General features: G+C 41.5%; 1 protein-coding gene across 2 annotated transcripts in view; it reads right to left on the bottom strand.

Moving 5' to 3' along the window:
* CRBN (cereblon) overlaps positions 1-22946 on the bottom strand; it is a 28752-nt gene extending 5806 nt beyond the window's left edge. Inside the window, exons 1-8 of one of the 2 annotated variants that reach the window (XM_083724797.1) lie at positions 22671-22946; positions 12615-12727; positions 10506-10708; positions 10221-10370; positions 7967-8129; positions 3273-3335; positions 1846-1930; positions 27-142 (exon numbers count right to left, since the gene is read on the bottom strand). In XM_083724797.1, coding sequence (XP_083580923.1) covers positions 27-142; positions 1846-1930; positions 3273-3335; positions 7967-8129; positions 10221-10370; positions 10506-10708; positions 12615-12727; positions 22671-22737 — 960 coding nt within the window. In that variant the 5' untranslated portion in view covers positions 22738-22946. The remainder of the gene's footprint in view (positions 1-26; positions 143-1845; positions 1931-3272; positions 3336-7966; positions 8130-10220; positions 10371-10505; positions 10709-12614; positions 12728-22670) is intronic. The other variant, XM_083724798.1, reaches the window with a different exon arrangement.
* Positions 22947-27059: the final 4113 nt, after the last annotated feature.

Here is a 27059-nt window from a genome sequence, read left to right as displayed (position 1 = left end):
CCTTGTAAGGAGTTCAGTACACTTACTTTGTTCATTATATCTAGTTCACATCGTAGTCGCTGAACAGCACTACCAATTTTAAGCAGCTGAATTCGCAGCGCATCATCAATGGGCAGACAAGCAGCAACTCTGTATGAAAAATCTGAAGAAATTCAATTTCATATATTTAAAAGAAGGTCAATAAGACACACAGCACATTATAATTTCCAGTTAATCAGTGCATAACTATTACAAGGAATCAATCACAATCTACCAGCAATCTTTTTTGGCATCAGGTCAACTGGAATAAACGAAGTGGCAATTTCTGCCGCATGCTTTTTAGCAGATGCATATGGACTGATCTTTAAAAAAAATGCACTACATATAGCACTGGAAAGAAAAAAAAAATTCAAAAGGATGACAATACTGCTTTTTTGATGCAACTCTCTCAGGCTGCATTCTGCAAACTGTAAAGCAACAATTTTGTGGCTTTCACACCAAAAATCTGCAATGTTGAGAAGCAAGCACACATGTGCTATTTAAAGCGGACAACTCTAAAAGGTACAGAGGGAACAGGGGCGTGCATTAGATCCAGACAAGTCCTGAACCTTGAGCCAAAGATTTGCGATTTGTCTGAACCAAAGTAGGATCTCGCCAAAGCACTCTGAAATAAAGCAGGGATCTCCAAAGCCTTTTATGCATTGAGATTCGTAAAATAAATACGGGAAACAATGTGCTTGTCAAAAGTGAAATCTTTCTCCCAAAGCTAGCCAGATAAGGAAAATGTCAGGGTGGAGAGAGAGAAGGGAGGGGTATTTTTGTTTGTTTTTTGGAACCGTCTAGCCTCTAATCGGGAAGAAATTAGTTAGTGCCTATTCCATTCTCTTTTAGTAGCCCTCCCAGCAGTCCCTGCTTGGACAATGCTGAACATTCAAGTCCTGCTGCTGCTATGCCACATGCCCACACATTCACATCTCTCAAACTAGCTTTGCACTTACTTTCTATGGTTTTCTGCTATGCCAGTGTCAACTGAACAGAAAATGGGTTTGAAGATGTTCCCCTCACTATTCATAATAACTTCCTAGTCTCTCCATTTGAAAATTAGCAGGTGACTTTTCTAGGAGCACCTGTTATGCATGCCATTTTCAAAATAAAATTGCTGCCCACCAAACCACAGGAAGGGAAGTTCTCCCTACAAAATCTAAACTCTAAAACGGTGTCTACTGCCAAGAACCCACTATACATCTATACATCTTTCCAAAATTTGGCAGGGTTCTTAGCTAGGGATACCTCTCTGTTGTATTCTCTTTTTAGGCAAATTTCCCACAAAACAATTGGCTAGGATAAGTAAATGCTTTCTGAAATGTGTGCTCTCTCTCTCTCTCTCTCTCTCTCTCTCTCTCTGTGTGTGTGTGTGTGTGTAAAAAGGTGACCAGCACAAACTAAAACCCTAGGGTTTGACCGGCTTTATCCATCCAGGAAGGGCCATTATGCCCTGTCAAACAGAGAAAAGTTAGATTTTTTAAAAAAAAAATCCTGCATGTGAAAACATAAAGTTTTAAACTTTAAACTTTCCAAATTAGGCAGTGTCTGAATAACTGTGAACTGAAATCAGGTTGTTGTTTTTAAATGCTAAACTGGGATGTGAATTAAATCTTATTGTCTTGTATACACACTATTCATGGCCAATCCCCTACACCATGGAGAACTGGAAAATGTGTAGTGTCTTAATGAACTTTCATTGATCAGAGCCTACTTTGCTAGGCAAATGCAACTTTTTCTTCTAACTTATGTAATATATCAGTTAAAGCGCAGAGAGAAGCAAACAAGCACAACTTTCAAGGAAAAGTTATTTATTAAGAGTACCTATTGGATTTGATGGAAGCGATTCATCTTTAAGATTTTCATCCCACTCGTGCAGCTGCTGCTTGACTCTTTCCATCAAGGTTTCCTTGTGTTGGAAGAAAAACCTAATTTAAACATACAAACTCCTTTTTCTTTAAAAAAAATAAGAATGAAGAATAAAGTAGAGAAAGTATATCTGGCTGTCTCTTTTGCAGTAAAGTTTCATTAAAAAAGGTGCAGCTTCTTAACACCAAGCTGAAATCCATACAGGTATCAATGTCTAATTCACACTTGTATGAATTTCAGCTTGGTGTTAAGCCATGGCACAGCTGAAGTCTTACAGTGGTGCCCAAATCTCTGAGCTTTCATTTCCAAAAAATATTTAGGCCTCCTAGAAATAAAGTTATGGGGCAAAATGTGCAGGTACCTGCTTCTATGGAATAAGAATTGTATGGCTACCTTGCGTATTTTTCATGGTACCAAGGAATGCTTCCTGTTGTTAGATAGCAACAGCATCTCTCTCTCTCTCTCTTTCTCTGGGTGTGTGTGTGTGTGTTTTCTCCACAATCAGGACAAGTTGGACATAGCTGAATTCCCATGATAACAATAAGGTTTTCAGGCATGGTTGTCTCATTAATTCTGCGTTATTGCCATGCCTCTCTGTGGCAGCCATTTTGTGCTTGGCACCCCCAGCCCTCTTTCAAAATTCAAAATGTCCCCACTACTTCAAAAAGCTTGGTGACCCCCCTGAATCATACTGTTTTATCCATGGGCAAGATGGGCACATAGTACACCTTTCTTGTTCTAAATATATGTATGCCAACCAATTAGCTCTCTGTAAGGGTTGAGGGAACTGTGACATATTAAAACGTTATGAGTGGTATCCAGTGATTTCACCATGGGGATTCCACTCATGGAAAGGAGTCATCCTTGGATACAATTCAATTAGCAATCATCAATCTTATCAGTTGATAGTCTCAGGCACCCCTTGGTGAAGGTGTGTTGGGTGGCAGATGTAGGGCATAATAAAACCATGTAATCCTGCTGCTGAATTAGCCTATGATCCAGTTTCTTCTTCACCAAACTCCTGGCTCCTGCCACTTTGTCATCCCTGATTGCAGGGTGGATTCCAGTGGGTATTGGCAGACTATATCTATCCCTTGCAGAACTTGTACAGTCTGGAGGTTCCCACTCTTGTTAGTCTCGACCAAGACGACTGCATGCTGGTCGAGAGGTGGCTGAACCTGTCAATGCTGTTTAGGTATAGGCCGTGGGGGCAGCGATATTGTGTTTCCTTGGCAATATCTGACAGAAGGTCAGATATCTAATACATAGTAGCATTTCACTGGTTAGCCACCATTTTAAAACATAGGTTTGTTCTCTCGGAGGCAAAAAGAACATGCCAGATTGAGAGATAAAACCAAGAGCAAGACCTTATTAATACTTACAGCATCATATAAGGAATACAACCAAGACGGCCAGGAAGTCAGACTAGCACAGTGGAATTTGCGCTGCAAGACAAAAGAGATATAGATATTTACCCTTACTGCTAAGTAATAAATTATATTCTTCAGTTACTAGAGGAAAGAGAACACTTCTATAAATATTTCATCAAGCAAATCTCCCCTCCCCAATGCATGCTCTATTAGCATAATTATTTGTTTCACTATGTTACGATCAAGGTACAAAACACACCTTGTGAACCTCAGAAAACCCTGGTGATTAGATAGAAATGTGCTTGATCCCCATTATTTATATCTTTAAACATAGTATCCAATACTGTTTTTATTTGGAGACATCAGGTTGATATTTCTACTGCGATAATTCCAAATATTGCAGTTTAAGTTTATTTTATTCACACCAACCCCAATAGTGCAAACATCACTTAAAATCCAAATAGCCTACTGCAACTGCTTTGCGGATCGTGCTGCCTAGCAATTCAATGGTTCCAAAGTGTACCCTCACATAAGTAAAAACAGGGTTAAAATGTTCCTGAAGTTAACCTCTACTCCTCTTACCACTGAAGGTTTTTTTTAGCCCTGAAAGTTCCTGCACAACTCTCACTCTTTAAAGGCATCATCATCACCATCAATTACAGATTAAACTAATAAAGTAAAATCTATGGGTATATCAAAATGTGATTTTTATTTTTATTTTTTAAAGTGAGGCAAGGTGGGACATGCAATTTTGGCCAATCCTCCTACTAGGGCTGGGTGATATCTGGTTTTCAACATCATGCTATACCACCAACTAAACTTCACAATGTACAATGTCTGAAATAAGGATGGAGCTATGTAGAGGCATAGACTGGCTTCACGGTTGTTCCCACATTGTCATTTTTGCAGAGCACACATACATGCATCATGATTCGCAATATATTGCCAGGTCAAAAATTATGAAACAGATATCACAGTAGAGGACTTCAAACCAGTATTGAACAATATATTGATATATTGCCCAGTTCTACCTTCTACAAACCTCTGAGCCATTATTCAAACTATGCCCACTTCTGGAACAACTTTTCAGGGACTGTAAATGGGTGGTAGGTAGGGGGAAATAAGCAAAAATGGAATATTTCCTTTGCGTGAGTTGCTTCGTACAAAGCCACAACAGAATACAAACTGATATAAACACACATCTATTTCCTTCTTGTTTTTCACAGCACACCACTGTGTGAATGATGCAGGCCAAAATGAGTTTGGAATGCAAGGCATTCTCATCAGTGTGAAAGCAACCTTGGTCCGTTTGCATTTATGAGGTCCAAGCTGCTGCAATCACACAGAAAACCTCTTCAAACAAACGGCTTGGGTTAAGTGAAGCTGTGTCTACGCCACTGCATATATCAGGAAGCTGCAAAACTCTATACATTCCAGTTATTAACTGAAACACAGCAATTGGGGGGGATCTAAGCCTCAAGAAAAGGTAAAAGGGATCCAAGAGATCACAAAAGAGAAGAGGAAAGCTAACAATATTCCTTGAAGATATAACTGTCATTTTAAGTTACCTCCAAAATTGGGGACCATAGTTATAAACGCCCACTTAAGGACTTTTTAAAGACATCAGATTTACTCTGAGCAATGGTTCAAACAGCTAACGCTATTTTCTGCAAGTTTCATTTTGAGGGTGAGATGTGGAGTCTTTGTGCTAAGGGGATGAACCACACATTCTACCTTTCCCCAAAGCTAGCAAATTAATACCAAGAGAGGAAATGTGAGTGACTTTACACAAGCACTGAAGAAGTCTGGTGCTGGGAGATTATTCCGAGACTTTTTTTAAAAAAAAGTTTTGTTAAACTAGTGCTTGTGGGAATAATTGCATTTATGATAAACAGACCTGTGCTCTGCATTGAAAGAGGCTATCACAGCAGGTATCCAAAGAAGTGAAGATTAATATAAAAAATAATTCCTTTAATAAGAAGGATGTGATTGCTTGAGCCCGAGAGTGAAGCAAATTTGGGAATGGCCTGGCTAGCAATAGATAAGGGCAGAATAGAGAACTCCAGAAAGCAGCTTAGCCAGGCAAATAACTAGGCAGTAGGAACTATGTGTCCATAAGAGGTGTAAAGAGATCAATTGGAACTTGAGAGAGTTTAAACAGATGTATTACTGATAAATGGAAGAACCACGCGGTCACAAAATGCCAATAATAAATAAAATGGCTCACACCTGTTGCAGTGAATTCAAACCTAGAACTGTAACTGGACCTAGAAGTGAGTGCATCCACTTTCCTCTGATGAAGAATCAGAAGTCTTCATACCAATTTCCCCTTCAGTTCACTAGTCTGAATTGCACCCAACTGAATAGTTACTTCTCATTAAGTACTTTACTATGGAGAGTGGCAACAAAACCGCCAGGAACTTGCTAAGGCTTGAACATGCATCAGCATTAAGTTCAGGAAAAGTTATGGTGTTAAGTTTGAGGAAAGATATTCAGGTATAACAGGGTAGTGCTCATCTTCAAATGAAAAAGAACTGCACAGCACATAGCCCCCACGGCAAGAGCATCTCAGTGAATCCTGTTTACTTGGATAATGTTGAGCAACTGGAAGATTTGACCCAAAACACCATCTGAACAGGGCTGCATCATTAGTTTGTGCTCTTCTTCATCTAGTACTCTTCAGGTGCCTGCAGGTTTCTTCTGAGAGATTGAAAGCCCTCTTTTTCCAGGCAAGTCACTTGGAAAGGGAAGAAGACATGTTTTGGGGCTGCTCTGATGAACAGGTCCCAGACTTCTGCACCAAGCACCTGCACCTCTGGCTACATTTGGGCATCCGGTTGGCCACTGTGAGAACAGAGTGCTGCCCTATATGCATTTTTAGCTTAAACTATCAGAGCATTTCTTATGTTCTTACGCATTAAAAGTAAAAAGTTTGCAGCCATCAACCAATCTGACTCAGGACTCAGCTAGACTGGCAAAGAAAAAGATTTATATGCGTTGTGTGTGCGGTATAACATTGTGCCACCAGATGGCAACGTGGAGCCCCGTTTTTCTCTACCAGCTTTCCCTGTTTAAATTAACAATGCTTTAAACTGAAATGCTTCTTTGATGTGTCTAGATCCAGCCCCAGTACACACTTTTTCCATACAATTAGAAAAAGGGAAACCTGCAAACAAGTTTTGCAGTGCGGTGTGTTCCTGCTCGTGGTCCCACCTGTTTTTCCAGGATACAGTGGTACCTCCGGTTACGAACTTCATTTGTTCCAGAGGTCCATTCTTAACCCGAAAACATTATTAACATGAGGCACACTTTCACTAATGGGGCCTCCCACTGCTGCCATGCCGCCAGTGCGCGACTTCCCGGGGCAAAGTTTGCAACCAGGAGCAACTACTTCCGGGTTAGCGGAGCTCGTTACCCAAAGTGTTCATAAGGAGGACGGTACGTAACCTGAGGTTCCACTGTACATCATTTACCCACCCTCAATTTTCATTTTCTGCCCAAATGAGCATGCACAGTCTTCCTAGGATGTTCTTGTCACAAGTCCCACAATATTTTTGTACTTCACCAATCCTTGGGGCTTCCTCAAGCATGCAGTTAGTGCGCCAGAAGTGGTTTCGTCATGCTGGCCACATGACCCAGAAAGCTGTCTGGACAAACACCGGCTCCCTTGGCCTGAAAGCCAGATGAGCGCCGCAACCCCATAGTCACCTTTGACTGGATTTAACTGTCCAGGGGTCCTTTACTTTTTTACCTATTTTGGCAACATAAGCATCCACACCTCGAGAATATGTTTGCTATTAGTACAGTGGTACCTTGGTTTACAAACTTAATCCGTTCCCGAAGTCCGTTCTTAAACCGAAACCATTCTTAAATCGAGGTGCGCTTTCCCTAATGAGGCCTCCCGCCATCAGTGCCCTTCCACTGTTCGGGTTCCATTCTTAGACTGAGGTAAAGTTTGAAAACCGGGACACTACCAGTTTTGCAGAATTTGTATACCGAATAGTTCGTAAACAGGGCTGTTCTTAAACTGAAGTACCATGTACATAAGATAGGAAAGAAAGCAGGAACTAATCCTGCATTTACAGATAGGTAGCCGTGTTGGTCTGCCATAGTCAAAACAAAAAAAATCCTTCCAGTAGCACCTTAAAGACCAACTAAGTTAGTTCTTGGTATGAGCTTTCGTGTGCATGCACACAATATGGTTCAGGAGGTCAAGGTGAAGTGTGCATGCACACGAAAGCTCATACCAAGAACTAACTTAGTTGGTCTTTAAGGAGCTACTGGAAGGAATTTTTTTGTTTTAATCCTGCATTATTACTCTGAAGACACATGCAATGTGTCAGAATCTGTTCCATTTCCATAAGGCATGACACATACAGCATACGGCTTAACACACACTTTGACTTAAGCCTCTCAAATTAGTCTCCCCCCTCCACTTTCACACACACACAAAAAGACCTTTTCTTCAAATGAGTAGCCAAAAGATAATTGGAACCAATTATAACTTGTCTAATATAAAATGTGCAGCTGCCCATTGTGGTGAACTGATAAGTCACACAAATAATCTGCAGCAGCAGGGGGTTGACAGGCACCGTCCCATTTCACACGTCTTTCTTTAAAAGGAGAGACACACAGATGGAATTTATATTGATTTTTGAAATGTCATACCAAAAACGTAAAAAATAAAAATACCATTAGCTTCTGACCTTTTGATATTTCTGCCGCCATTGATGTATATGTTGATCCTGCCATGCTGCAGGCTTGGAAGAAGGAAATATGTGGCATCTGCTGCAGGACTCCAGCTGCACTGCTGACATAGTTGAAGGCAGAACTCGCTCAGGGAGGATTTGCACCTTTGCCTGTTGTATTCTGATAAAGAGATTTCACATAGGTATGAAAACTGCGTCTGTCTGGCTATTTAGCTACATCAATAAGACATCGGGGGGGGGGGGGGAGAAGCAACTCCCATAAATTTTAATGGATTTTAAAAATCTCAGTTCCACATTTTACTTTTGCAGCCTATAATGGATACTTATTTGGTTGGATTTTCCCCAATGCTAGTTAAACCCCAAGGGTCAATAGACGTGCTTCTGAATATAAGCGTGTTCTTTTAAAATGGGCAAAGATATTAAAACCAAACAAGTTCCAAGTCTTAAGCAAAGCTTGCTGCCATCGTGAAACCTGTCTCCTCCTGATATGTGTTATTCAGCTGACATTCCACAGATAATATCCAATGATAACGAAAATTTTAGTTGAAAAACATGTAAAACATAAGACAGGTCTAGACAAAGAATTTTATTCCTCAATATTCCTCTTTTTTCCAGGTGCCTTTGTTCTCTCCCAGTGTAGAAGAAGAAGAAGAGTTTGGATTTGATATCCCGCCTTTCACCCCCCTTCAAGGAGTCTCAAAGCGGCTAACATTCTCCTTTCCCTTCCTCCCCCACAACAAACACTCTGAGAGGTGAGTGGGGCTGAGAGACTTCAGAGAAGTGTGACTGGCCCAAGGTCACCCAGCAGCTGCATGTGGAGGAGCGGAGGCGCGAACCCGGTTCCCCAGATTACAAGACTACCGCTCTTAACCACTGCACCACACTGGCGGTAGAATGGTTACAAAAACAATGCCACCACTACAGAAGAGAACGATCTTATAGAGATGTAGTCAACTAAGTCCAACTCAGAGTAGACCCACTGTAATTAATGAACCTAAGTTAGTCACGCCCATTAACTTCAACGGGTCTACTCTTTGAATACCACCCTGCTTCAAGAATATTCCCGTAAGACATATAGTTTCTGACATTAATGTGTGCCGCCATCTTGTGTTCAAATTGCTACATTCCAAGTAAGGATTATGAATTTATTACGAAGGAAACATGTCTTTAAATCATTTTCTTTCTATACACACAGATTTCTGCAAAACAGACAGAGACCTTAATCATATATTTTCCTTAATGCTTCCTTTTCAGAAGGTAGTCCAACAGTGGCCAACTATGGCTCAAAACTTTTCCAGGTTAAAAAAAAAGTGGGATTTTTTTGGGGGGGAGAACCCAGGCTCTTGTTTTTTTTTGAGATGAAACCCCCCAAATTTAAAAGTTGCTGAGGGCTCTTAGGGTGGCAAGTTATGGAAGGACAACCCCACTGCCCCCTGGCAGGAAAACAAGTCTTTAAAAATAATCTCAGAAACCCCCATCTAGCAAAGGACAGGAAACAGCCCCCCTTTCCCAACCTTCTGCATAGTTGGCCAGGCAAAAATATTCCTCTTCTCCCAGGCCTTTGGCTAACTGAACAATCTATGGCCTTTTAAACTGTTGGGTTTATATATATTGTAAAGTGCCCTGTGGTCTTCATAAGAATGGTGGTATGGAAATTTAATTAAATAATAATAATCTTAGAACTGGAAGAACTTTATTTAGGAGTTTGTTTTTTTTAAAGTTAAAGACAGTTTTAAATGTTACTTCTGCACTAAGTAGCCTATTGCTATTTATGATGCTGTTTGCTGTAAAGGAGTCATTATCTACTCAACATAAATATTTTATTATTGTTCATCCTCTGCTAGGTCTGTGATGCTGAGGGACAAAAGGAGTAATAAATATCAGTTGTGCCACAAAAGCAGCGATAGTTTTCAGAACTGCTAAAGAGAATAAATGCACTGCCTCAAAAAGACATAACCCATAATTTTAAAGGTGCGCATTTATGTAGCACACCATCAAACACCCTGGGTTAGTTCACAATATGACACCGCCAAAATCATATTTACATGGCAGAGAAGTGGCTTCATACCATACACCTGTACACACAAAAGGTATTATTACTCATTACTTAGACATCCCACCTATTTCTTTAAGCAACACCAAACTGTGAAGAGAGAATTTTGAGAAAATTTAAGACTGGCAAGATTGTAAAATTTTGCCGAATATAAACAGGCTCCCCTGTTCAACATTGCCACATTCCTTATTTCCTTACCCATCTGATTGAGTCCTTATTTCAAGAACCTTAAACCTTTGCCTTCCCACTGCTTTTACTTTGACTGTTTCAATTCCATACTCTTGTGCTTCTCGATAGGCATAAATTTCTGCTGTCGTTCCAAAATGTGCTTCTCTTTCAAGTACGTTGCTAAGAAGAAGAAAAACCAACATATTAGGAAAAGCTACTGTAAGCTTGTTTCAGAATTACCTCTTCATCAAGAACATTCTACATTACAGATATGGCATAAATTTCACATCACTGCAACTCTATTTACTAATTTACCTGTATGCAAGAACAGCAAACGTTCTGTCTTTCTGTATTAAATTCCGCACCATGCTAACCTCTTGGGGGCTAAAGAGCTGAAGAGGCAGTGTTTGTCCAGGAATCAACATTACCATCAGATGGGGTAAGACTGGAATAGTCTGACAACTGTCATCATCATGGACAGTCCTTCCATGAAACTCTTCCATATCAGATCCTAAATACTTTCCAAAATAAGAAATAAAAAGCAGTTAGAAGTCGCAATTCAGTGGGAGGGTTCTTGGAATCGTTCACAGTTTATAAACGCAAAAATTAAAGACAACAGAGCTTTGGGATGAATGGACTAGATCTACGGAACCCTAAGAAAAACAAAAATAGGGGGGCCACCAGGGGGCGCATTGGAAGATGGCCGACAATAACATCTCTCCGACCCACACGAGGTAATTAAGAGGCTGTGATGGGAGTATGCAGCTTCCCTGCCCCCCCCCCCAAGGGAATGGGGGGGACTGCCTTTGCCAGCTGTGTCCATAATTCACCCTCGGATTTGAAAGAAGGGGGTGTGGACACTTGGCACGAAGCCCTCAAGGGAGGTTAGCTCTCCCTGACGCTGTCTCTAATCAGCGCACTGGTTCGCATTAGCTCGAAATATATAATTGGAAATTTATAATTGGAAAGAAGCTAATGCACATACATCAAGTGAAGATCGGGAGTAAAGACTGCTGAATAATGGGATCTCTGGGAGCGGAGCGACGGGCGGGACAATAAATCAAGTGAAGAATCATCACTAGAAGATTGGTATGTTGGAGTGAAACGGAAAGGGGGGGAGGAGGAAAAAACTTTTCTTTTTTTGCCTTATGTGAGTACCAATAACCCTCCTCTCCAGAGAGAAGAATTGTTGCTATTATTAATCACAAGCAGGAGACAAAGAACTGTGTGGGAATGAATTACTGATTAAAGAGAGGACTGGTGGAAACATAGGGGAATGGAAGGAAAATTTTATGACGCAGTTATAAATCGAGTTTCGAGAAGACAGGCTTGCCTAAGGAGGACGAGAAGGAGGAGGACCAGGGTCACTGGAATGTGAATGTATGGTTATCGGAACGTTATCTTGACCTGGCAGGGCCCTCTGAGATATAGTTTGGCAAGCCTGTGAATCAGCGGACAGACTGTGGGAATGTTTCTAACGGAGGTGTGGAAATGGCATCTGTCCTTTATGTGATATGACTCTTGGAGAGTGTAAAACCCACACAGGAGATGTTTGTCTTTCACCCGCTTGTGAAGATTATCAGAGATCACAAAGAAAGGAATACATGATAACAACAAGAAGATGAAGAAAATAACAAAAAGACTATCTGGACAGAACTGTTTAATCAAAGCAGCAGCAAGAGTGATGTTTGGACCCCTTTCGGAGCTTGATGTATGGGTACCCTCAACAAAAATTTTAAAAATCTGGCTGTATAATTTGGAATTAATGTGATTTGGAATTAATGTGATTTGATTGGCCAGTTAATAAAAATTATATTAAAAAAAAAAGAAAAACAAAAATAGCCACTAGTGTTTCCCATGCTTGCAGTACAATTGAGCCTCATTTCTACGTATTTAACATATGCAATTTCAATCATACGTGCTTGGCTGCACCTCTGTTCCAGATCCATTCCAGGTTTTTTCTTCTGCCTTTGTGTCTCTCTGTCTGCCTCCTTCTCCTCCCTTCTGCCTGGTGGTCGCTGGCATATGAAGTAAGAAGAGGCAGTGGACACACAGGGAAGTCACCTTCCCCTTGCCGGCTAAGGAAAAGGTAATTTTGGCTACGTGCAACCACTGGAACTAAACCCCTGCAAACTAGGCAATGTGACTATAGTGCTAACTGGAAATGAGTGCACAGCCCTGTAAGAAGATATTTTTCCATAATAGGATGAGGCAAAACGTTGCTCTAGTAGGAGAACATGACTGGATTTAGGTTCACTTTCTTGCTACTACCATGAGATAAAATTGGAAGTCACAGGAAAAAGTAAAATCTCTTTGGGAGTGGAAGATGGTTTTTGATGGTTCCATATACATAGTCCCTGGGGCTCTAAATTTCCAACATGGAATATAGATGCTGAAGCAAGAACAACACTATGACACACATACCACATGTGAAGTTGGCAGGCTAGTATCAAAATTAATGATGTTTGGCTTTTCAGTCTCCTTGCTGTCTTGATCTTCAACTTCCATGTCAACGTCATCTTCTTCCTCACTCTCTGCTAAGAAGTCCAAGAAAGTTTTTTTAAAAAAACAAAAAACAAGTTGTCAAAAAAATAAAGTACCACAAGCATTAAATTGCCTAAAATAGTTGATATCAGGGAAATATGTACAAAAAAATGATGGTGAAAGTCCATCACTTGTGATGTACTGTGACAAATTATTTATTTGAGGAGAATATAAGCAGTTGCCTTATTTGGACTAGCCAAATATCATTTACATTACCTAGAAACAAGTGTCCAACTTAAATAAATGTCTTTTCAAGTTTTGTTAAATAAAATGCCAAGGAATTGATCTATAATACTTTCTTGTGAACATAAAATATATGCTTTGCCATCTGGATATATGGTTCCTTAAGTTCCTCTTCCCTCCGTGCCCACACAAACTGTTCTAGAGGGTTGGACAACCCTCTGCAGAAGTGAGGCAAGTGGTAGTGGTGGGAAGAAAGGATTAGAGAAAATCACTGAGCTTCCTCCATCCACAGGAAGCCCATAGGATCCTGGTTTCTTCAGCAAACAGTGAGAGAAAAGTCTGCATCCAACCCACAAAACAGAACAGAAGCTCTATGTACTGAGCTCTACAAAAACAATATGGATCTCTGCATGACAGACTCAAAAGGCTAATATGCAAAAGGCTTGTGACAAAGTCACCAGTGATATTCTTGCAGAGAACGTGGTAAAATGTGGGCTGGATGAGGATACTGTTAGGTAGAGTTGTAGCTGGCTGACTAACCAAACGCAAGGAGTGATCACTAATGGTTTCTCATCATCCTGGAGAAAACGGACAAGTGGAATGCCCTAGGGTTGTTTCCTAGGCCTGTTATTCAAGGTCTTTATAAATGATTTGGATGAAGGAATTGAGGGGATGCTCATCCAATTTGCAGGAGACACCAAACTGGGAGGGGTAGCAACTGGACTCCTAAAACAAATTAGACATTTCTCACAGCAATATCTCACTTTCAAAATCAATTTGTTGTAATGGTACTTTATTAACCATACCACTTTAGTTTTTATGGTACCTCCATTAGAAAAATGCTAACCATGCAGGTTTATTTTTTGAGATTCTGATAAAAAAATCAGAGTGCCAAATAAGATGGATATGGAAAGATGTTCTGGGCCAAACTAGACATGACTTTTATTGTGCAGTTTAGTTTTGTTTGGTTGTTCTTTGTTTAACATGTTGCTGGCACAAGGGGCATACAGGATTTAGAATATTGCCTGTGGGCGGTGGTTTGGAGAGGATTTAATCATCATGGTCCAATCAGAATATCCAGTTGACCTATTTGTTAAACAAAACGTAGATATGAAATGCCAAACTGCATTATAAGAAGCACATCTAGTTTGGTCAGCAGTCTTGGGCTAGCTCTAGCTGAGTAGTCAAGGCACTGACACCCATTCACAAATTACTGTAGAGCAGAAATCTATTATGATGATTTGCATCTTTTCATGCTTCTTTAATATTCTAATGCCACTTTAGCAAACCTTCCCAGTGTTTCCTGTAATTGTATGTCCCTTTAAAAAACAAACAAAAAAACCCCAGCAAACAGAATACCCTCAATACCATAGATAATGTAAACCGTAATCTTTGCACCTGATTTGTAGCCTCTAAACTTTATCAGTAGGGTGCATTAACATTTTTCCTCTCCATACTAGCTCTCTAACCCAATTCTGGTGTTAGTTCTACTCACAGGCAAACATGGAGACACAGGTGTGCTGCCAAACCTCTCCACTGTGTCATCATTACCACCTTCAATTAATCTGATGGCAAAAATCTGGAGCAGGGAGCCTCCTCTACTCATGGCGATTCCATACACAGTTTAGAAAACCTCAGACAAAAACTAAACTATGGGGCCAAGCACACTTTCTTAGGTAGGGCATTCCAACATCCCTTTCTGCCTATCAACCATACATCAGATGATGGGAAGACAAACTGGAAAAAAAATATCTTTCTTCTTTGGCCAGAATTTAATTTGAAGGGCTTGTTTAGTTGTGATTCATGTTGCTACCTCCATTCTAATCCCCTGGGTTATGGCAAATTAACCTGAAGGAAACAACCCCTCCGCACAATTACATTTAAAAATACACAGCTGCTCAGCTGTTAGGTGAACAGGCAAATTATTTCACAAAAACTACAGTCCATAATAGTACAAGGCCAGATGGAGAGTGAAACACAGTGTGGAGCAGTAGGAGTGCATCATAAAACATGGGCAGCATTTTTTGACTAAGCTGTAGAAAGCCACATCATAAAGTGTAGGTCCGTTCACCCCTTTGAAACAGCAATCATTGCTCTCCAGAATGTAGGTCAAGCTACAAGTCACCATGGTGAGCACAGCTCAGCCCCCAAACTCCAAGAGATGCCTAGGATCAAGGGGAGTCAATATGGTAATGTCCGGATAATGCTGGATTGCAACTCCTATCATCCCTGACTATAGGTGATGCAGGAAGTCCAACAATGTATGAAGGACACCACATTACCTAACCTTGATCTAGACCACGAGGATGATGAATGATTCTACCTTGCCATGACACTCCTACATCATTTTATCAATATGAACAGTATTGGCATACCATGATACATTCAACACACAAGGTAAATTAAAATTTACTGTGTTGAAATCTTAAGACAGTCAAAATGACATTTCTTTGCCTGCACTGCTGTTGCAGAAGCAACTATAGTCACATACTTAAGATTGCTTTTGAAATCTTAAAATGCTGGTCTCATCATCTCTACTCTGTTAGAACACAGAGTAGCTCATCACCAGCTTTCACATTTCATAAATAGTTTATCAGGTTATGTCACCTTTCAATAATTATTTTTAAAGGCCCATTTGCAGAATGCAATTTTATCTACATTCCATTGTAAAGCTTTCCTTTGAAGCTTGATCAAATGGTGAATGCAACCTTTAAAATGTGCTGCCATTTACTTTTAGCATGAGGTCGTGTTTCATTCTCAAGACCACCTCATGTTAAGCACTCTTCTGTTTCTCATTTTCACTTATTTTAACACAAAAAGAAGTGGCAGCCTAACTGTGCTGCATTTTGGCTGAAAGAGCCTAAAGCCTGTGAAGAGCGATGACTCATCTTACTGCAGTGGCACAATGGAAAAAAACCATCACTTTAGCCTATCTTTCTCAGATGCAAGACAAAATACAGATGGATGAAGACACCACACATCTTGCCTTCTATCATCTTAAGATGGAAGTGAAATTACACACATATTTTAAGATATATCAAATTAAGGTAAACATCCAAAATAATTTTCAGAGGGATAGCTGTGTTAAATGTTGCAGCAAAAAATAAGAGTTCACCACAGAGGCTTATGCCATGATCAATTTGTTAATGTTTCAGGTAACACAGTACAGTATGGTTTGCTGTTGTGCAAAACAACATATTTTATTTATATTTGAAACATTTATATTTTGCAGGATATGGATTAAGAAGTTCATTTGTTAATAGTCTTGTGATACTGAAGTTCTCCTTTGGATAACTGGGGAACAGTAATTATGAGTCTAACACTTTTGAAAGTCACAGTTTTACAGAAAGGGCACAGTCAGGTAGAACCAGCAAAACTGTTAAAACTCTTTTGTGTGTTTTAGGCAAGAACAGAAATGTACTGTATTGAAAAACAGCTAAACAACCTCTTGCATCTGGTTGGGCTTAAGGTGGATCCCAAAGTGGATCCCAGGTCACAGATAGTAGATCCCAAAACACTGGTACTACTGCTCTAATTAAATCATCTGCTCTAAGGCTGAATCTCCCATGTTATCTATTAAACTTTGCTTGGCTACTGGCATCCATGGCATGGTGAAGTTTGCTTTCGTCCTGCTCTCTGATGATAGTGCAACAAAATCTATAGAGATGGTTACCCAACTTCCAAATTAAATTGCACTATAAGCAGAGAGCAGGAGAAAAGCAAAGTTCACCATGCCAAGGGTGCCAGTAGTCAAAAATAGTCTACTTGCTCAATACAAATGGTTCAGAGAATAAAGTCAAATTACATACGGAACAGAAAGCCAAGTTGCCTTTACTCCTTGCCACGGTTTTATGCAAAAGCAATCCATTTTTCCATATGCAAATAGTATGTAAACTGAGCATTCCTCCCTGAACACTAGACTAATACTAAGAGGTCTTATTAATATCAATTCTACGTATTATCTTGCAGCCAACGTATCACAAGAAAACAGCTGGAAAAACAGGTTTAGTCACAATCTTTCCTCTTTTAGTTTCATTCTTTAAGGATAACACCTACCACAGTATCCATGCAACCAGCCTATTGCATACGGCTAAGCAAAGTATGCTGTTTTCTCCCTTCATTTCCTTTTCACCTTTACTTTCTTGCAACCATCCCAATATGCCCAGCTGCTCACCTTGTCATTTCCTCTCTGAAGTATATTCCAAGTGAAAGCTGTTCAGGAAATGCGACTCATTCAGCAGAATAATATACTACTATTGCTAACTTGTTTTTAACACATAGTAAGGAATCATTCTGTTCTTAATAAGCAAGGAATCGTTTTGATTTGTAACCTAAACCTGTGAAGAAAATAATTTTATTGTGAACTATGTATTGAATCTGACTGTGCTCGACACCTCATAACTAATTATGCATAACAAAAAACTTAGCAGAAGGCAGTTAGACTTGTCCTGATTTTTTTTAAAAAAAAATGGAAATGCTTACTTTACTGCTAATGATCAATAACGTGTGGCGAAGTAAAAACCCCTTAAACAAAAATGAAAAATATAAAGTCTGAGATGAGCAGATGCTTATAATTGAGGCATCATCAAAAAGACCCAGCTGTCACCCCTCTACATGGTATGACATTGTACAAATGGGGTAAATGGGGTACAGTGTTCAGCTGAAATCTGGTAGGCCCTGCAAAACAGCAAACAGCCTATGGTCAGTAGCTAGCCCCATCACTGTTGCAGATGACAGAGTGTGAGTGTCAAAGAGTAGTTTTCTACTAATCTCCACAAAAAGAAAAGAGATAATGGTCTATTTTTTCCAATTAGGTGGCCAGAATTTTTTCCCTTTTCTTATTTTTCAGTTTGAAACACACAGAAATTCAGCTGTGCCCTCCTAACAGAGGCTGCCTGAATTGAATTGCTTCGGGTGACAGAACCACCAGTCTTATGACCACAAAATTGTGCACATATAATTTTAAAGGATTAGTAAATGGAACACAGATCTAAGGTGTCTTCTCAAAGTAAACCAGTAATTGTTACTCTAAGCTATCTTCTCTTACCACTACAGCACATCCAACTGAAAGCTATTCAGATAAAATATATATGGCCTGCTACAGACATATTTTAAACAATTTGGGCTTTTAGTTGTTTGTGGTTTTGTTTTTAACAGAATCAAAATTTATATTGACTACAGAAAACCCTGTATTCATCACAGCCAAATTTATGGCACCTCTTTTGCTCATATGACACTTTCTCTTTAATCACAGAACAATCTCCTCAGGAGCCATTTCAGCTGGTCACTAGAAGAACAATTATGTAACTTAACTTCAAGAAACAGCATACAGTATTCATTTTCTTGTTTCTCTTTCCCTCCCTATTCCTTTTTTACTGAATCTATTAAAGTGAAAGCCCACAGGCCAGGACTCTTGTTCTTAAATCTCTGTACAGTGGTACCTCAGGTTACGAACTTAATTCGTTCTGGAGGTCTGTTCTTAACCCGAAACCGTTCTTAACCTGAGGCATGCTTTCGCTAATAGGGCCTCCGTTCTCATCCTGGGGCAAAGTTCTCAACCCGAGGTACTACTTCTAGGTTAGTGAAGTTTGTAACCCAAAATGTTTGTAACCCGAGGTACCACTGTATAGTACCTAGAACATTTTGGGTGCTTTGTAAATGATAAATAGTAATTTAAAAAACAATTGTGAACCACTCCTTAGCATATATCATCAATCTTTCCCCCCCATTCCTGATGCCCTTCTAAGATCTCCTTATTGACTCTAACACCTGTGCCACTATCCCATCCATATTTAACTAGTCTGCTCCCTTAAGCATCTTGTTCAAGAAGCTATAGCCACGACAGCAAAACAATCATCAATTAATTGCCAAATGACCTTGCAAGCAGATCTGGGAGAAGGGAGAAAGAATCACTGTTTATCAGTGCTCAAACTGAAGAACCAGAGCAAGCGCATCAGTCTGCCATTATACTAAAGCTAAGCAGCTCTGTGCCTGCTCTGAGTTTGGATAGTGGGAACCTATGTAACCATATTGAAAAGTAGAATGTAGCTGTAATATGCAAGAAGCCAATCCAAACCCAAAATCTGCTGGGATGAGTGAGTTAGGATCTGGTGGATCTCCAACACAGCCAGAGATGTGCTAGTGTAAATCCCTCATCCCTGCTCAGGCAAGGCCAGAGCAAGCCCTTCAAAAGGAACAATCTAGGAGCATACAGCAGGACTTGGCAAGATGGAGACTTACGCTGGAGCCTAACTCCGTTCCGCTCAGTTACGTGACCTAGCAACTCGGCAATACTCACACCAGAAAAAGGTGCTGTGTGACAAACTCTCCTTTAAAGGTTTGTTTTCTTTGTGCTAGGCTTTGCCTGGTTCAGCTAGCAGTGGCCTCACTCCTGGATGGAGTTTGGCTCTGGTATACTTTCCGCTGGCTTAATTTAAACTGGCATAAATTATGTTGGCTTCCCCCCTGTAGTTACAATTGCTCGTTTAGCAAAGCAAATTCCTGATAATGCATGATAAGCCCAACTAGAAAAGGTGGCTGCTCTGGGGTTGGCTCTTAAGTCAGTGTCACAAATACTTATTCATTACTGCCCAAGACACTTTACCATGGCAAATTGCAAAGATTTCCAGGCCCATCTGTGCCATTTTGAATCTAAACACATTTTCTCTTCTTTTTCTTTGGAAGCTGAATACCCACACCATCTCCTACACATTCATTGAAGCAAACTATCATTGCTGATGCTTCCATTACATGGGAATAGTTACTGAACTACCTAGAGAAAACAACGTTAACCTCATAAAAAGCATTGTCAGGGGCCTTTCCCTCAACTTCACATAAAACTGTGTGCTAGTTATTACAGAAATAATAGGAGAGTAACCATGCTTCTTACTGCTGTAGATCTCCCTCTCTCCAAAATAGTCTTGCTGCTTCAGACACAAGCCTACATTGTTTTTTTGTTCCAATGTCAAAAGTCCCCATGCTACACAGCAATCCAGTTTCTCTTCCTATACCAAAAGCCTTTCTTTTGAGAGCATTTTCCAACTGGAGAGAGATTCTGCCGTTTTGAAATATTAAAACATTAAAAAATATGGTCACATGAAGACTGTACCAAGAGTACTTGCATTCATTAAAAGAAATACTCCTTCGCTGCCGCCGCTTAGCAAACCACCAGGCTCTGTACAATACTACAATCAGTGCTATTTAACTTTTTCAAAAGTATCTGAATTCAGTGGGAGCAGTGAGGTAGCCAAGATTTGTTATTCCAATTTATGTAGGATGGTGAAAACTCAAGGGGAAATGTAAAGTGTTCCAAGAGGTTATCCCAAAACTGGACACAAAAACAAAAGAACAAATAGATTTCAATGCAATGGGGGTGGGGAGGTTGGGCTGCTGAATCCCAACTAATAGGACAATACTTCTCCTTCATTGTATGTGTCAAAATGCAGGCCACTAGCTTCTTAGCAGGCTGATAACTTTTGTGAGCTTATCTAGAATCAGTTTGATTCCCTCCCCCACCTTTCTTTTTTCCTTTCTCCTCCTGTGATGAGGCTGCATTTTAATTTTAATGTTTTAATTGTTTTAATGTTGTATTTAAATCTTGTTTTTTTAAGTTGTATTTCAATCAACTTGTTTTTATTATTGGTTGTTAGCTGCCCTGAGCCTGGTCTTGGCTGGGGAGGGTGGGGTATAAATAATAATAATAATAATAATAATAATAATAATAATAATAATAATAATTATTATTATTATTATTATTATTTAGGTCCCTCATTAAAATTTAAGAACCATCCTGTTGTGACAAAGGTTCATTTACTTCAGCATCCTGTCCTGGTTGGCCACAGGATATTGTGACTATTTAGATTCTCGGTCATTGACAGACAACATCACAGAGATTAGTTATGGCAGCTTAAAACAACACCTCACAATTCAGAGTGACCGACCTGTTGGAGATACATCAATGGCATCCATCTGTTTCAGCAGAAAATGGAGTGCGCCTCCAAGTGTGAAGACAAATCGTTGTGATAGCAGTGCAGAAGTGACTTCCCTGGAGCGCAAGCCTGGGAAGTGTGTGTGGAGGTCCTGGGCTACCCAAATGACACGACCCCCTACTCAGCCTCACTGATGGGGGAAAGCAGAACAGTATGTCTGGCACCAGCTTGGCTGCATGAGTTGCCAAAAGTAGGCATACAAGGCGCCATCCAACTATCTTAGGGCTCCACTATGAATATTGTGTAAGGTTTACTTCTTAGCCCATATACCCTTGGTGACACACAGGGGACAGATATCACAATCACTTGGGGACATTTGGCTGACTACTGTTTGACAAAGAAAAGCAAATTTTAATACTCCTACTTTACAAGTCTGCACTGTTACTACTGTTTATATAGTAGCAGCATATTTGTGAATACTTACCACAAGCCCTTACACATTTCCCCCCTTGTTCCAGTTCCTTAAATCCTAATGGCCTATGTCTCAGGCTGCTGCTTTTGATTCTTATTCTTGTTCTTGGTTCTCACCTCCACCAGCTTTCCAGTACCATGTTGCATATTCTCTTTCTGCCCCAGTGATACAATATTTCCCACCTGACCCCATTCCAAACGCCAGATCCCTCACTACCCAATGTCACAAATACCTATCCATCTTCCTGCCTTTATTGTTTCCTCGCTAAAATAGGATACCTCACTATTACTCCAGACTCTTCTTAATCTGTGACCCTGGAAGATTTCCCTTACCCTCCCTTAACACTTCAGTTCTCTGTCCTACCTCAAGTTCCAGGCTCCAATACTCTCTTCAAGGCCACAATTCCCTACCCTTCCCTTTCTATCCACAACAACATCCCAGGTCCTTGCCTCAGCTCCCACACTTGCACTTTCCCCTTTCGGTTCCTTCAGGTCACCATCTCCATCTTCGCACTCACCTTTGGAACCAAGCATTGAAGCTTCGGTTCCCTGGCACAACTCCTATGTCTTTAGTGGCACCAGAGAGAGGCAGAAACCTAACTGGAAAAGTCCTTGCATCCTCCTGCGATAAAAAACCCACACATATGTCCACCTGTTTGCTGTGTTGCTTAAGGAGCAGGCAGGAGTGGTTCCAGATGCTCCTCCAGCTTTATGCAGGCAGATGGCAGCGGGATGCTAATTCCTCCCAACCCAGTCTCACCCTTCCTTGCCTTTGGATTGTGTCAGCTTCTCTCTTGCCCTACTCCAGACACACCCCACTTTTCCAACTAAAGGCCACCCATCCCAGTCCCTGTCCCCGCCTACGCCAAGGGCTCCAGCACCCCATATTATCTGGGTCTCGGCACCACCTCTTCCCCACCCCACCCCACCCCCAATACACCCCACACCTTTTCCCTCCCCCAATTCCTGAAACTGCCAGCTCTCACCCATGCCTTGCCCTCTCCCAAAGCAACTCCAGTTTCTAAAAGCCCGAGCGCTGCGGTTTCCTTAAGAGCCCCCCCCTTCCCAATTCCTTTGCTTCCGATACACCCACTCCCCTACTTCCTTCCTCTCGTCCCCACAAACCCCTTTTCACACACCCCCAACTGTCACAAACCCCCGGCCCCCTCACCCCACTCCTCCAGGAAGCCCGAGTATTATTGCCCCCACCCCCAGCAGCGTCCCATTTCTTTTTGCCACGCACTAGGCGCCGCCGCCCCCCAAATATCTCGGGAGACTTCGCACGCCCTTCTGCCTCCCCCGCCGCCCACCCTTGAGGGGCCCGCCCGCGCCGTGCGCCGGGAGCGACCATTACCGGGAATGAGCTGCAAGTGGTTCCCCATGTTGTTATCCTGTTCTCCGCCTCCTTCGTCTGCGGCCATCTCTGTTTACCCGGAGAGGAGCCTGGGAAGGCGCCGCGAGGAGGGAGGGAGGGAGGCGGCCCTTTCAAGGGGAGCTGCGAATCCGTCGGGGGCGGCAGCGGCTTCTAGCGACCTGAGGGAGCGCTGCACCTTCCTTGCTGCTGCTTCTTCCTCAGAAATGCTCCACAACAGCATTGGCAGAAATTGCTCCCAAACGACAATCCCCGCTTCCCCTCTTACGATAGGAATCGGGGGGATGCGAAATGAAAAAGACAAAGGGCGCTTGAGGACGTTTCGGCATTGCACTGCGCGGCCTTTTCCTTTGTAAAGAAATATAAAGAAGTGGTGCTTTTGAGCCACCAAACCCATAGGGAATCCCTTAACTCTTTTCTGTCTGTGGAATGTTCTTCGCTACACACCCACACCCCGTATTACTTCTGTGCCATTACAAGACTGCATCGCAGACAGAAACCCAACCGGGACGCTTTTCGCGTTGGAGACACTTCCCCTAGTTTGCCCACTAAATTCCTGGAACTCACAAAAAGGCAAGTGTGTTTGTGTTGGGGATGGTGGTGTTGGACAGTGAAGAAACCCTAAATGTGACATTGTTCAATTACTTCCTATGTTGCTTCTGAAGCATGCTTCTTCAATAGCTATTTCATTATCCTCTCCAACACTCTGTGAGGCCAGGGTTGGGATGCTCAGGCCCAGGGGCCAAATGTGGCCCTCCAGTTCTCTCGACTCTGACCTCAGCGCTCTCATTCCACACCCACCTCTGCCCCTCCTGGATGCTTTTGCCTGGCTAGCAAATGTTTCCTTGAACTCTGATAAATGCTTTCTGACTGCCTGAATGGAGGATAGATAGAGAAAGGTGTGCAACTGTGTGTAGGAGACACATTTATTGTTCTGACCACATCTACAAGTTCCACCCACCCATCACTGGTATGCGCCCCAGAAGGGAATGTGGCCATTGCTGCAGTGAGGTTAAGACTCCCATTTTAAAGATGCAGAACTGAGGCTGAGTGAAAGGCAGGTGATTTGCCTGTGGCTATTTAGGAAGCTGATGACTGAACAGGCATTTCCAGCACACCAGCTTTCTATATTTCCATGCGTAGTAAGCCAAGGACTAAAGGACTACTGGTAGCAAAGGTGAAATCTGTATATGGCATAGATGTCCCCCCCCCTTACTAATGTTCTAGCTACAGATACTCAAAATAGTTCAGACCATATTTTCCCACCATGAGATATTGCAGGAGCACTACCACCATGCAAATATTTGGTAAAAGATTAAGAAATGGGTCCCCAAATGCATGTTTGGGTTAAAAGTGGGTCTTGGGTCCAAAAAGGTTGAAGATTAGTGAAGGCATTGTCGGAAATCAAGCCTATATCGGGAGTAACTGGCAACACTCCCAGGCACCCGGCTTGGTCTCCTGTTGACCTCCCTGGCTGCATTCCCCAGCAAGATCCAGGCTAGATCTCGATAGGCAATTCTTCTCAGCATGGGAAGAACACACCCCCTCCCTCCTGTACTCCCGGCAGGAAAAAGGAGATAGACAGAAACGTATTTACATGCTTTTATTTCTGTCTTTGAAGCATTACAGAAAACATGACTGCTCTCTTCAAGCTCCAGCAGTCGAGTGACAAAGACTTCCTGTACTTCCTGTACAAGAGCAAGAGGAAGAGCTCATATTACATTCTGAGCTAATTCCGGTGCATTGCCCTGTGAATTGACTGTCCCTCTGTTTCCCACGGAACAGTCCCAACATTCCATCATGTGATGTTTTCAAGCTAGCAGTTTGCAGCTGCATTGCATCCATATCGTAACAGGCATATCATCTGCCTTGTCACATTGGTTTTCTAAACATATGGGTCTTCCTTCCTTCCTTCCTGCCATGTCATTTGTCACTTGAAAGCTAGCTTTGCATCCCTTTTCTAACATAACATAGACCAGAATAACTCACCAAGAAAAAAATGTGTCATCATTTTCTGTGTACTAGAGAGATCAATAGGCATGGGGTGGGGTGGGGGGAGTTGGCTCACAAATAAATATATCAGCATTTTACACACATAACTGCCCAGTCAAATATTAGCTAGATATTTAGCTAACTGCTCTGTGGATGTAAGCCTGGATTTGACGTCTGAGCATTGGTATTTGCAGATCACTCCAATTTATGAATGCTTTCATGTGTATACATGCAAGAGAATAGAGTACATTGCTGGGTTCCTGGTGCTGAGCGATGACAGAGGCGGGCAAAGCCATTTGATTACCAGAGGTGCACTTGGATGGTATATTCCAATCATTCGCTGTGATTATCCAGAGGACCACTGCCAGTTGACCCCTGTGTTATAAAGGCCCAGCTAGCCTCCACTGGAAGTTGGGCATTTAGTGTCATTCTTCCAGCAAAGATTTGATAGGTACCCTCGCTTTTGACCTCAGTAGTCTCTTGAAGACCTTATCATGTAGACAGACTTATGTAACTGTTCAAATGTTTTGATTTTTCAGTCATTTAAGAGTCTATTTCTTACTGCTATTATATTTCACTCTATATATTGCTGCACACCATCATGCTATATTGTTATAACTGGCAGCATATAAATACTTTTATAAATGTTGCAGTAGACATGCCGTTGAAGAGAGCAAAAATATAGTGGGCACAACCTGATGGAATGGAAAGAACCAGTCAGATACAGTTATATTTCCAAATACAAACTCTGTAGAAAGATTAGTGGAGATGGAGGTGGTGTCTCTCTGTTTGCCAAAGAGGGCATAGAGCCCAACTAGCTAGAAATCCCAAGAAGGGCAGACTGCCCCACAGGTTCATTGTGGGTGGTGATACCATCCCTCATGCATACTGGGGACATTGTGGCACTGATCTGACTCAGCTGGTACAGCACGAGACTCTTAATTTCATGGTTGTGGGTTTGAGCCCCACATTGGGTGAAAGATTGCTGCATTGCGGAGGGGTAGACTAATGATCTTCATAGTCTCTTCCACTCTGCAAGTCTATAATTCCCCTGAGCCAAATGTTCAGGGGGATCTTGGGAGGCCGAAGGAAATAAAGCAGGCATCTAAAATAGAATATTCTCTAGTAATAGCAGTTCACTTGGGAACATGATTGCTGCTGTCCCCAATACTATGTGGTCTCACCTGTTGTGAGGGTAATCCCACAGTGGGGCAGATTTCAGATTGTCCCTGTGCACCCACAAAACTCCTTCAACATAGTCTCCCATAATTATAGCAATCAATTTGGCAACATGTTAATTAATAGCTTTTAAAATGTATTTTCTGTTACAACTACAAGCAGGGAATAGTATCCGTCATCTTCTGAATTTTGGATCTCAGTAAGAGGACAGTGACATTTAGTAGATGAAACTGAGACACTCTTTCAACACTCATTTTCATTTAGTAAGAAATCCAGCAATCATCGCATAGAAAATATGCTCTATGGCTAATTAGCATCAATAGTTTGAACATGTGCATGTGTTCAAACATGAAACAAATTGCAACAGTAAACAGACCTAATCATAACAGATTGCAATATCAGACATAAGGTAATCCCTGATGCTTTACTGACTGACTGAGAACCATGCAACAAAGCTGCTAGGTTTGCCAGCGCTTCTCCTCTTGACTATATTAGATGACGGGCATGTTTATAATCTAACTAATTACAAAAGAGATGAACAATTCAATTCTAGAGAGACACTAATTTAAATTATTGCTATGCATTCCCACAAGTCACAGCATTCCAAACTGTTGACTACATTTTCTTTTTAAAAGAGGCAAAACGAAGTTTGAGAGGAGAGCTAGTTTGAACCCCTCATGTGCTTGGAAGGGAGTCAGCTTTCAGTCCAGGCTCCTGATGTGCTCTTGAGGTAGCAAGCATGTGCAAGCAGTCTGTCACAGGTATAGCCTCTAAGAACACAAGAGCCTGCTGGCCCATCTAGTCCAGCTTACTGTTCTCAAAATGGCTGACCAGATGCTTGTGGGAAACCAGCAAGCAGGATTCGAGCACAGGAGGCCTTTCCCCTCCTGCGGTTTCCAGCATTGCTGCTTCAAACTTTGGAGGCTGAGCTTAGCCATTGTAGCTAGTAGCTTTCAATAGCCCTCTCCTCCATGAATTTGTCTGTAATTTTACATGCCACTGAAAATACAAGGTGCTTTGAGTGATGATGGCCAGCAACCAGCATGGTTTTCAAGGGCAATTAGACAAATCCATGAAAGAATCAGGCTATCCATGGCTACTACTATGCAATTTCTGGGATCAGAGGAAACAAGCCTCTGAATACCAGTTTTTGTGAAACGGCAGTAGGAAAGAGCTATTGTCCTCAGGTCTGCCTCGTGA

The sequence above is a fragment of the Podarcis gaigeae genome (assembly GCF_964106915.1).
Source record: "Podarcis gaigeae genome assembly, chromosome: 2".
Classification (NCBI taxonomy): Eukaryota; Metazoa; Chordata; class Lepidosauria; order Squamata; family Lacertidae; genus Podarcis; species Podarcis gaigeae.
The sequence above is the reverse complement of the archived record's forward strand: the minus strand, read 5'-3'. Positions and strand labels throughout refer to the sequence as shown.